This window comes from Microplitis demolitor, chromosome 7 (assembly GCF_026212275.2).
Source record: "Microplitis demolitor isolate Queensland-Clemson2020A chromosome 7, iyMicDemo2.1a, whole genome shotgun sequence".
NCBI lineage: Eukaryota > Metazoa > Arthropoda > Insecta > Hymenoptera > Braconidae > Microplitis > Microplitis demolitor.
Genome location: NC_068551.1, coordinates 18,152,992 through 18,165,352, shown reverse-complemented (window position 1 = coordinate 18,165,352; position 12,361 = coordinate 18,152,992). Strand labels below are relative to the sequence as shown.

General features: G+C 23.9%; 5 protein-coding genes across 5 annotated transcripts; 4 read left to right on the top strand and 1 right to left on the bottom strand.

Moving 5' to 3' along the window:
• Positions 1–358: 358 nt before the first annotated feature.
• On the top strand, positions 359–1,654 carry LOC103574138 (low molecular weight phosphotyrosine protein phosphatase). The gene is made up of 4 exons (XM_008553513.3): positions 359–500; positions 764–954; positions 1,262–1,423; positions 1,495–1,654. Exons 1-4 carry the CDS (start codon positions 464–466, stop codon positions 1,570–1,572), a joined length of 468 nt encoding a protein of 155 aa, XP_008551735.1. The 5' UTR covers positions 359–463; the 3' UTR covers positions 1,573–1,654.
• Positions 1,592–2,551, top strand: LOC103574192 (low molecular weight phosphotyrosine protein phosphatase). The gene is made up of 4 exons (XM_008553591.3): positions 1,592–1,681; positions 1,801–1,988; positions 2,240–2,401; positions 2,462–2,551. Exons 1-4 carry the CDS (start codon positions 1,645–1,647, stop codon positions 2,549–2,551), a joined length of 477 nt encoding a protein of 158 aa, XP_008551813.2. The 5' UTR covers positions 1,592–1,644.
• Positions 2,408–5,240, bottom strand: LOC103574137 (guanine deaminase). The gene is made up of 8 exons (XM_008553512.3): positions 5,005–5,240; positions 4,688–4,930; positions 4,390–4,608; positions 4,178–4,285; positions 3,276–3,383; positions 3,052–3,217; positions 2,827–2,976; positions 2,408–2,761 (listed from the first exon to the last, which is right to left on the bottom strand). The coding sequence occupies exons 1-8, from the start codon at positions 5,119–5,121 to the stop codon at positions 2,562–2,564; spliced, it is 1,311 nt and encodes a 436-aa protein (XP_008551734.1). The 5' UTR covers positions 5,122–5,240; the 3' UTR covers positions 2,408–2,561.
• A 742-nt stretch (positions 5,241–5,982) lies between these two features.
• LOC103574191 (uncharacterized) lies at positions 5,983–10,592 on the top strand. The gene is made up of 10 exons (XM_053740777.1): positions 5,983–6,139; positions 6,236–6,312; positions 6,379–6,715; positions 6,784–7,137; positions 7,603–7,849; positions 7,955–8,120; positions 8,809–8,948; positions 9,036–9,833; positions 10,214–10,481; positions 10,557–10,592. Exons 1-8 carry the CDS (start codon positions 6,013–6,015, stop codon positions 9,559–9,561), a joined length of 1,974 nt encoding a protein of 657 aa, XP_053596752.1. The 5' UTR covers positions 5,983–6,012; the 3' UTR covers positions 9,562–9,833; positions 10,214–10,481; positions 10,557–10,592.
• On the top strand, positions 10,195–11,989 carry LOC103574190 (uncharacterized). Its single transcript, XM_053740776.1, has 8 exons — positions 10,195–10,199; positions 10,343–10,481; positions 10,557–10,702; positions 10,762–10,852; positions 10,929–11,099; positions 11,179–11,368; positions 11,573–11,720; positions 11,827–11,989. The coding sequence occupies exons 1-8, from the start codon at positions 10,195–10,197 to the stop codon at positions 11,981–11,983; spliced, it is 1,047 nt and encodes a 348-aa protein (XP_053596751.1). The 3' UTR covers positions 11,984–11,989.
• Positions 11,990–12,361: the final 372 nt, after the last annotated feature.

The following is a 12,361-nucleotide window of genomic DNA, read 5'->3' as shown; positions in this document are numbered from 1 at the left end:
TATTTTCAAATAAGGTATAAATTTATGAATTGTTATTATTATTTTAAAATTTATGAATTGTCTGTCTGTTACATTACACTTATAGGATTCTATACATTGAAGATGGAATTAATCACTAACTATATGCATAAAAAAAAGATCATGATTATGAATTAATTTTCTGTGGGTTTTTAAATTTAAAAATAACTAAATTGGACATGAATTGATTATTAAATAAATATTTGTAATAAAACTGGTGAAAATAATTTATTATATATTCTTTGTAGAATTAAATCCTAGTATAAATTTTTTTAAAAATTGTATGCAAGTGGACATTAAGAGTGGCGCCAATAATAATATTTTAAATTACATTTTTTGGACTTCGCTCCAACCAGTCAAAGGTTAAATTTTTAAAATCAAATCTAGGTTAAAAAAATTCATTGTATTTTTTTATGTAAAGTAATTTAATAATAATTTAACAATTATGGCTAATAAACAACGTGTTCTGATGATATGTTTAGGTAAAAATAACTTAATTTATTATTTTATTTCAGTAGATCAAAATGTAAATTTCCATGAGTGAAGTAAGCCGACAATTGACAATTTTTAAATAATTTAATTCCACACTAATAAAAATAATTATTTTAAATTTAAACAATGAATTGAAAAAATTTTTGTACTTTTTCTAAAAATATTTTAATTGTTTAGGAAAATAAAAAAAATAACCGATGTCTGCTACTTTCAGTACTACAACAAATTAATTTTAAATAATTATTATTTTCAGGAAATATTTGTCGTTCTCCTATAGCAGAAGCTGTTTTCGATGATTATATTAATAAAAATAATTTAAATGATAAATGGGAAGTTGATAGTGCAGCATTAATTGGTTATCATACTGGTAAATCACCAGATAGTCGTGCAATGAGTACTTTGAGGGATAAAGGAATTAATAATTATTCACATCGTGCTAGACCAGTAAGTTAAAACTCTTTCTATTGAACTTTAGTATTTATAGAAAATAAATGCTCACTTCTTATTTTATCTTCACGCAATTCATATTTTAAAACCAGAAAGTCTAACACAGAAACAACGGATTTCTTGGAGAAAATTTTATTGCCTCAAAAAATCTTTTTTTCTGTGTAGTGACCCGGAAATTACAAATATTTAAATCCATTCTCTGTATCTTAGTAAATATTTTTTTACTTTATATCTTAACTGTCGTCTAATTTATTCAAATATTATAATGTACATACTAATTAATTAATTAATCTATCAATTATAGATAACCAAAGATGATTTCAATAAATACGACTGGATTTTTGGAATGGACGACGACAATATCTCCGAACTAAATCGTCTAAAACCCTCTGGCAGTAAAGCTAAAGTTGAATTATTGGGATCTTATGATCCTGAAGGAGAGAAAATAATTCGAGATCCTTATTATGTAATTATTCATCAATCAATGAATTATTTTAATTAACACAATTAATTAATATATTATTTTTTAATTAATAGGATGACAACAGCGCAGGTTTTGTTAAAGCTTACGAACAATGTGTAAGAAGTGTCGAATCATTCCTACAAAAACATTAATGTATAAATAACACGTGATATTTTAAAATAATTATTTAGTTATATAATTTTTAAAAATCATTGTTAATAAAAATGTCTGATAAAAAACGTGTGTTAATGGTTTGTTTGGGTAAATAATTGTTTTTATATTTACAGCCACTAATTTTATAATATTTAAAAAATAATTATTGTCATTAATGATTTTTATTTTAAATTACTATAATGATTAAAAAAAAATTAATTAAATAGGCAATACATGTCGATCACCAATAGCAGAAGCTATTTTTAATGATTACATAACAAAGATGAATTTAAATAACTGGGAAGTAGACAGTGCGGCATTATGTGATTACCATTTAGGTCAAACACCAGATGAACGTGCTCTAGTAACTCTCAGAGGAAAAGGAATTATAAATTATTCACATAAAGCTAAACTTGTATGTATTTAAGTATTCATTTTAAATCAACGTCTTCTTTATACTCTATTCTAATCACTGATACTTAAAACAAATTAATTATCAATATTCATAATCATACACAGAAAAAAAAATAATTTTGCATAAAAAATTGTTACTTACCCTAAGAAAATTTTTGCTTTCATTTCATATTACAAAAATTTTCTTGAGCAAAGAAATTTTTTTTTTTCTATGTAGTAATGATCATAAATAATTTAATTAATAATCAATAGATAACAAAAGAGGATTTTAATTCTTATGATTGGATCTTTGGAATGGATGAAATTAATATTAGAGAACTTGTAAAAATAAAACCGGAAATTAGCAAAGCGAAAATTGAATTATTAGGAAGTTATTATCCGGATAAAATTGTAATTATTCGTGACCCTTTTACGGTAAGTTAATTATTATAATTAATATTTTACAAACTCTAAATTACAAAATTATTATTTCAGGACAATAATTGCCAAGGATTCGTTGAAGCTTACGATCAATGCAACAGTAGTATACAAAATTTTCTATCTAAAAATAATTTAATCGTATAAATTTAAATAATTATTTAACTTTATGTCCTTCAACGTAAACATGTATGATATTACGATCGTCGCCTGAGTAAATAAATCTTTGCAATTGGTCATCTAAACTAAAAGTTTTTAAATTATCTACCGATGAGTCCTTAGCGTTTAAATCAATTACTAATGCATCAAATTTTTTTCCAGCTACTAGACTGCCCACTTTATCATCTATAGACAAAGCTATAAAATAAATTTATTTAATTAATTTAATAATTTAATTGATTAATTAATGAAATATTATTTACCTTCAGCACCACCTAAAGTCGCTAAATAAAATACATCGATATAATTAATCGACTTATAAGAATTATCTTTCATAAATCCAATATGATTTGATACTTGAATTGCTGATCTCATTACATCAAGTATACATAAATTATTACCACCTGCTACGTCTAAACAAATTAATATTATTATTAATTAGGGTAGAAGTAGAATATATTCATATCAATTTAATTAATTAAAATTACCTGTACCGAGTCCTACAGTTATTTTATTACTTCTCAATCTCTGGATATCACAGAGCCCACTTTTTAAATTAGTATTAGATGACGGGCAATGAATGATTGCTGACTTACGATTATTTAAAATTTTTAATTCACTGTCTTCGAGATAAACTCCATGTGCTAGTACAGTCTATCAAAATAATTATAAGCATGTAATTTTATGTAAATATCCTAATTATTTAACGTACTTTACTTGTTAATAATTTAGCTTTTTCATAAACTTCTGTATATGTCGGACAATCTGGGAATAATAACTTGCATTCAGCGATCTCTCCGATATTTTCTGATATATGAGACTAAAAAAAATTATTTAATCATTTCCGATATTTATTCATAATCACATCTGGTGACATCGCGTTACTAATTCCAAAAGGACATATTTTTATACGTCATTTTGACTGTAAGAAACTTAAACCAAAAGGGTTTATAATTTTTTTTTATTGAATCGTTTTGTACTCTTAGTTTGTAGCTAAAACTTTTTTTTCCAATTTTCAGCTTTAAAAAAAGTCTACGATATGATTTGCCATTAAAAAGAAAATTACACGCTCTTTTGATTTTAAATTTAGTAACTAAAACCTAAAGGGCGTATAAAATCTAAGTCCTTTTGGAATTAGTGATGTGATATTTCTTAATTGAAAATTTTCAAAAATTCGGGAAGTTATTTTAATTGTTACTAATACGAAGGGCAATCAATTTATATATGTTGCGATGCAGGTACCAATAAGGCGAATAAAAAAAATTTTGAACGGAAAAAATTTGTATTTACTCATTTTTCAATGGCTAAATAAAAATTCATTGATTAAAAAAAAAATATATATATTTTCATTTGGTTTTTTTGGATGTTTAATAACAAAATTTTGTATGATTATGACACTCGGGTAGGCCGGGTATCATAGAGCGTAAAAAAAAAAATTAAAATAAGTAAAATTTATATTTTTTCACTTTTATATTTCAAGGCAAAAAATGAATTGATTAAGAAAAAAAAATAAATTGTTTATACCCTTATACTCTTACAACGGAAACGTTCTTATGATGTGTAACGCGATGTAATAACATGACGTAGTACTAAACTGTTACCTTATTTTTTTACCTGAATATGAATATTATATTCTTCAGCAATTTTACCAAGTTCTTTAAGTAATTCCATACTACAACTCAATGCAAATCTAGGAGTTATAATTGGATTGACTAATGAGCACTTGAAAGTAATTAATTATAAGTTATCATTATCATAAATTACTATAAAAATTTTTTAAAAATAAAATAATGAATTGGAAATTGATATCTCAAACAAATACTCACTTTAAGTGCATAAATTTCTTCAATAAATTTTCTAGTATTAGCAATAGATAGTGATTTATTTTCATAATAATTATCATCACGTACTCTGTCCATATTTAATTTACCAACGAATGCACGTTGATGATATTTAGCAGCTTTCTTAGCTAAAATCAAAGACGCTTCATTGTAAAGCGAAGCAAAGTAACAAGCTGTTGTTGTTCCTAATGATAACGTACGTCTCTATAAAAACAATTTTCTAATAAATGAATTTTTAAATTAATTAATAAATAAGTTGATTAAAAATAATGACTTTAATTACCACAACAAAGTCAAATACTTTATCAGCAAACTCATTGTCTGAATACTTTAATTCTAGTGGAAATGTATAAGCTTCTAACCAGTCAAGTAAACTTTTATCATAACCGAGTCCTATGTTTGGTAACTGAACAGCATGGACATGACAGTCAATGAATCCAGGTACTAAAAATTGTCCTCTGTCTAATTTTGTAACAATATCTGCTTCTATATCTGATATTTTTGGTTTTTTGAAAACCTCAAGTATCTAAAAGTAAATAAATAAAAATTTTAAGTCAAATTTATTCAAAAAAATTATTTTTTTTATTGAGTAAATTTTACCTGTCCATCTTGTACGAGTATCCCAGCATCCTCAATAATTTGTAATTCAACTTTAGCTGATTTATTTTTAATTGTCTGTACAATTGGCCCAACAAACAAAAATTTTTTTCCTGTCATTTTATGATAGTAATTATTTACTCAGGCGTATTTTAAATATTTGAAAGTCTTCATATGGCAGCGTAAAAGTACGAGTGTTGGATGTAAAGTCATATAAGCTTGACCCATTCAACTCGATTCAAGATTAAGACACGTGACTTTATCCCCACTATTTTTTCGTTATCACTTTATTTAAGACATTGAATTTTTGTAAATGTTGTTGCGCTCATGTCAATATATACGAAATATTTATGAATTTTTTTTTTCCGCATATATATCTTCTGTTTATTTATCGTACATAAACAAGCATACATATTTATATATATTTTTCACGCGGGATATAATCTCCATGACATTGAAATTTTTTAATTTGCTTGTGTCAAGTCTTTTAATTTTGTCAGTTTTTTTTTGTACCTTATCGATAAGTCAAAAAACAGACTTAAAACTTGTATCTTATAGATGTCAAAAAGCCAAATGCGCTACTTGGATATCATCAATAAAATATATATTTTTTGTTAAGAATTTGTCGATATCGAAAAATAATTTTGTCATTTAAAAATTAACTGATTTTTCATTAAAAGACCTAGACCCGATCACTCCATGAATTTATATATATATATTTAGTTAAAGTGCGTAAATGTAGATCTATGAGTGATCGGGTACTAGTTTCCTAATCGGGTTTTAAATAAAATATCAAGTTGATTTGAAAAATGCTAGTATTGAAAATGAATTTTTTCAAAAGAATATTTTACTTTCTAATATTTTTTTTTTGTTGAGTATATGGATAAAAATTTTCGTTGATTTACTTTGTAACCAAGGAAAATAACAAACTAGTTTATCAGTCAATAGAATATTAAGTGCTGCTCACTAAAAATACTTTAAATAATTTTTGAAATTGATAATTCAAAAAAAATGAGTGGGAAAAAAAGTGAATCGAGTGAATCGAAAAAAATGAAAAAAATTGACAAAACACCTTCGGTAGTTTCTCATAGAGAATACTTAGATATGGATACTGATGAAGAAGAATTCGGTCATCAAGGTTTTAATTAACAATAATTAATAATTAACAACTTTTTTAAAAATTATTTAAATAAAATAAATTTAATTTTTAATTAAATATGATAATTTATGACAGAAACTCCTGAGCCAGATGAAGAACTTCCTCCTGAGCCCGAAAAACCAGCATTTACCGAGGAACAATTACAAATACTTGTATAAATTTATGTTATTTAATTTCTAGACAATTTTATAGTGCTACAAATTTGTAATTTCTTTTAGCTCCAGTATGTTAAAAATTTAACAGCGAAACCACACGGAGAAATAATTTTTTCACAAAAAAATGTTGATATTATTTACGAATACTTTTGTAATCCGTCCCACACAATATTAACAATTTTTTATACTGATTTTGAATGGAAAGTATTTTTAAATTTCCCTCCATATCCGAAAAATGGACTGACTTATTTTCTCCGATCCCCGTGGCAAGTTTATACTCCCGATAATTTTATGTCTACAGTAAAATTTGGGAGTTTAAATTATTTTGAAAATTCATTGCTTAAATTTTTTCAAAATATTTATGCTCCAGTTGCATTCGCTCACGATCGATGGCCGATAGGTATCAATTAAAATAACTAACAATTTATTTTATTAATTAAATGATCCATTATTTCTTTTGTTTTTTAGTTAAAAGAGATGAAATTTTTTCAAACATAAATAAATTAATAAGTCACCTAAATGACGCAACGTATTATCCAATGGGTCTGACTATTCTTTATGTACCTCGCGAAAAAATATTTTGCAGTGAAAAAAAAATGATAAATTATACTCATGGGTATAAAGAAGACACGAAAGAAAATAATAATAATTTATTAGAATCAAATATGAGGGAACAAGATAAGAGTGGATTAATCGAACGACTTGAACGAGTTGCTCGTTATTGGGTAAAACAAATCAGACAAGTATTGCGCGGCTCTAATATTCCAACAACATCAGCTTGCAGATCTATCATTGATGAAATTAATTTCTGGAACTACAGATGTAAACATTTAAAATATATTTTTTATTACTTTGTTACACATTTTTCACATACATATATAGATATATATTTTAAATATTTATAATTTATAATTATTAAAATACTTGAATTATTATTTTACTTGTTCAATTTTTGTTCCATGCATTTGAAAATATAATTTATAATAAACATTTATAAATATATTTTTTGTAAATTATAATTTAAAAATATTTATTTTTGAACACTTTAAATTTTTTATTTAATTATTCATATTTGTATTTTAGTTGAAAGTTTTAATTGTCTTCATAATCAGCTGACAAATAAATATATTATGAATATTATTGAGACACTGAAAAATTTTAAATCATCAAGTATCGATGACTTTACAATTTTAGTTACGGAAATTGAGAAATCACTTATTGAAATAACTTCAAACATTAAATATTTAAATTTATTCGTCGATTATTGTTGTGATTTTGAAATTCCTAATGATATTGATGATTATACGACTAAAATACTGTATTTAATACGATTCGTTGCTATTAATTCTAAATTCTACAATAGCCCGTATGTTCAAAAAAAAATTGTTATTTATTTTCTTCTCCTTAAATTGAAAATACGATTTGAAAATTATTTAAATTTAAGTACTACACTGACAGACAAAAATATTAATGTTTACTACATATTTTTCTTGAAATTTGAATTGAACAATAGTTTGAAACGTCTTCAGATCACAAGATGTTTATATTAAAATGACAAATAATTTAAAATCGTATTTTTGACACTGAATTTTTAACCCACTAATTAATAAAGTAAATGATAATAATTATTAATTGGTAGTGATAAAATTGAAATACTTTGCCGTGCATTGGGCACACAAATAATAAATCAATGTAAAAAATATATAAGTCTTGATATTATACTTGATGAAGATCCATTAAGTGGCAAACAAATGCTTCAACACTCAGTTTATTCTTGTCAACGTTTTAAAGAAATTTTTGATCAGGTAATTTATTTATAAGATTTTATAATAATAACAACTAAGAGAAGTATTTAAAGGAAATCATTACATTTTAAATTAATAAATAATTCTTTTGGATATTTAGACAAGACCCAATACTTGATCAGAGAACTAGTACACGATCACTCATGTATTTTTATATCTGTATTTACTAAATATATACATACAAATACATGGAGTGATCGGTTACTAGTTCTCTGATCGGGTGCTGGGTCTTTTTTTTATCTTAGTCAATATTATTAAAACTAAAAATATATTTTAAAATTAGTAACTAGTTTTTTTTCAACATAATTATTTAAAAGTCTAAAAACTAATTAATTAATCACCTGAAAATTATTTCAGTTATTTAAAAGCTATTGATCCTCTTGATTACAAAATAAATAATTAATTTCTAATGTGTAAAAAAAAAAAATTATCAAAAATTTTTCAAATTCAGACCTTTGAGTTTAACTTTTGAATTTTATCAGCACTTTTTGTAATATTTTTAAAAAATTAATATTAACAGTTTTTTCTTCTTTACAAAAAGTTTGCCAGAAGTTTAAGTTAAAGTTCCGAATTATTTAAAATTTCAAAGTTCCTCATATGAAATATTTTCGTAACTTTTTTTTTACACTCAGTATTTTATACATTTTATTTTTGTTATATTTTAAGTATCACTAATATTTTTCTATAGTTAATAATAATGGACAGACATTGTAATTCATCAACACTATGTAATATTAATAAAAATAATATTTTTAATCACATTGATACATTTATTCAACGATGTCAAGATCTCATTGAAGTTACAAACACAAGAATTATTTTCGATAAGTAAAAATTTAGTAGAACAAATAAATTAATTCATGAGTGAATTCTTCGTTAATAATAATAATAACAAATATATATATATATTTATAGATGTGAAGATATAAAAGTAATTGGTGGAGCAAAAGCAACAGAACACGAATTGAAATATAAAAAAATAGAAAAATTATTTAGCAAAACTCTTGAGGAAATAAAAAAAAAACCTGAGTGTATTTTAGATGTCACCGAGTTCACGTGGTTGGAAAAAATAAAACTCTTTCGTAATAAAGTAGAAGATATAGACAATATGATGAAGAATTTGATCCACGATATATTCGAAAATGTATCGACGATCGAAGAAGCTCTGGAAGCTTTGTATGCAATAAAGCGTTTTATGATACGGAAAAATTTGCAAGAAACACTCGATAATTACTGGACAAATATTTGGAAAAAATTTAATGATGAGCTAGAATTAATTATCACTGATATCGACGACGAAATTTTACTTCACGATCGCTCGATGACTTCGTATGCCGGCGCCGCGACTTTATTGCACTTAAAAAATAATTATCTGAGCACACAATTTAATATGCTGATAAATGCTTCTGATTGGTTTGATGATAATATTGCGCAAGAGTAAATTTACTATTTTATTTTTAAATCGTAATTTATAAACAATTAATGCGTTATATATTTTAGAGTAATTATTGATAAATATAAACGTATTCAAAGTACATTATTGGATAAAATAAATTCGATTAATATGAAATGGGAGCAACAATTATTGAGCGATTCAATTATTAAAGAAATGCTTAACAATCCAATTATTAAATATTCTGACTATCCAAATAATAAATTAATGGAAGTTAATTTAAATTTTACTTGTTTAGAAAATATCAAGTCGGTTATTGAGTAAGTTTATTATTAAATTTTTATACTAATTATTGATTAAAATAATTAGATAATTTTGATGAAAAATAAGTTTTACAAGAAATGAAATTGTTTAAAAATATAAAAATTTATTTTTTGCCGTAAAATGAATAATGGGGGGGGGGGGAATATTTAAGAATGTACTTAATTATTTTTTATTTTAATTAAATATTATTTTTTAAAAATACAAAAATTAATAAATTGTTCGAAATTATGATTTTTTTTGACATGATTTGAAAAATTAGATAAATATTGAAATAAAATAATAATTATAGACTTGTAACAATTGAATGTAAAATTTATATGATTAATAATCTATATTATGAATTAATTAATTTAATTAATGAGGTAATTTTTTTCAGGTGGAAAAGTATGAAGTACGAAACTAAAAAAATATCACCGAAGTTACTACAAAAATGGAATTTATTTATGATACGTTACATAAAAGTTGATTATTTATGTAAGTATTACAATAATATAATCGCGAAAAGGAATAAAGAAGAATTGATGTTATTTAAATTGTTAATTGATGAAATTAAAATAATTGTAACAACTGGAGTTTCTAAAAATACATGGACGAGTGAATCTATTGATAAATTTTACGACGAATGTTTCAATAATATTTATCAAGTAAATTATTTAAGTTAATAATTTAATTAATTAATTAATTATTATTTCAAATTTGTTAGTTTCGAATTTTTTCAGCTGAGAAGAGTTATAGGAGATTATAAATTGTCATTTAAAAAAATATACTGCTGTTTAAAAAATATATCCGAGACATTATTTGTTGAAGGAACAATTAATTCTATTTATACTTTAGAAGAGTTTGAGAGCCACTTGAAAAATATTAGGTAATTAGGAAATTTTTAGATAGTTAATTACTTAGTTAACTAATTTATTTAATTTAAAGAAATAAAAGTCTTGAAAACATCAATGAAGAGTGCAAACAAATTTATAAGTTGATTTCATTGATTAAATATGACATAAGACGCGACGATAAGGTTTGTAATCAATATTTTTTAATTGATAGTTGAATATAAATTAATTATTTTTATTATTTGTTTGAATAATTTGTAGACTCCAAACTATTGGACGACGTTTGTAGAGAAAATAATAGAAAATTTGAAGGAGAGCTTGCTTATAAATATTCGTATGTCTTTATTATCAGCTCGTAGGTTTTTTGAAGGCGATGGTTTGACGAATCCCGAGCCATTATTGATAATTGAAGCTCATTATTTAAATGATCAAGTAATTAAATAAGAAGAAATTTAATAATATTGGAGAATAAATGAAGCTTTTAGTGAAATAATGGACTAAATATTTTTAGATTATTTTGCAACCGGATGTGGAAGAAATTAGGAGAGTTATTGAATTAATAACGGCATTAAGTGATGAACTTTATTCAATTGAAAACTGCAATAAAATATTTGAATTGATTGACTTACGTCTGGAAGATGGAATAAATTTAATTGAAGTTGATGAAGAAATAATAGGATTGAAGAATCATATCAAAAAAGGTAATTATGAATTATCACGAGCATATTTAAATTTTTGAAGCTTGGATTTAAACTGAGAAGAAGTCTTGTTTTATAACTTCTTAATTATAATAATTGATTTTAATGACATAATAATATATTTTCACTTGGGTAAATGGAGTTGAGTGCAATTGAATAATTAAACCTGTCGTTCAAAATTGATGATTATTAATGGGTTTATTTTAGAAACGGAAATTGTTATCGAAGCTCTAGATAAATTTATCCAATCTATTAATATTACGAAACAACTATTGGATATTGAAACAAAATTAAGTGAAATGAAACAAGACGCTCGGAAGTATGACATAAATATTTTAGAGGAAGAAATTCAAAGGTACTTTTTAGTATTACTATTATTAAATATGTATATAAATAAACTATTTTATTAGTATATTAAGTTTGGTACTTTAAATTTTTTTATTTTTTTTTTTTTTTTTTAGATGCAAAGAACTTTATAAAGTTATACCTTTGATAGCAGATAATATAAATATATATTTTGTATTATTAAAGACAGTTAACATGAAATCGGGAATTTCAGAGAAATGCGATTATTTAAAAGACATTCTATTTGTTGAACTAAGCAGATCCACTTGTTAAATATATATCTTTATTAAAATATTTATTTATTTTTAAAAGTGTCATGGATTGCATTGTCTACATAACAACTTTAATCTCACAATAAAATAGTCATTGTCATTAAATATTTTATAGAAAAAATTTAAATTATCAAAATATAATCATTATTATGTCGATTGAATAATATATATGTTCAAGTATAAGTAATATTTGGAGAAAAATATTTTTTTAAATATTATTAAGTAGTAAGTCATTATTAAAAATAATCTCATTTATATCAAAGTGTCTTAAATGCCAAAAATTATTTTAAATATTTAACGCTAACAGAACTGGTATCAAAACTTAATAACTTAAGTATTAATTAAAAATTTTAATTAACAATAATTAATATACATAAAT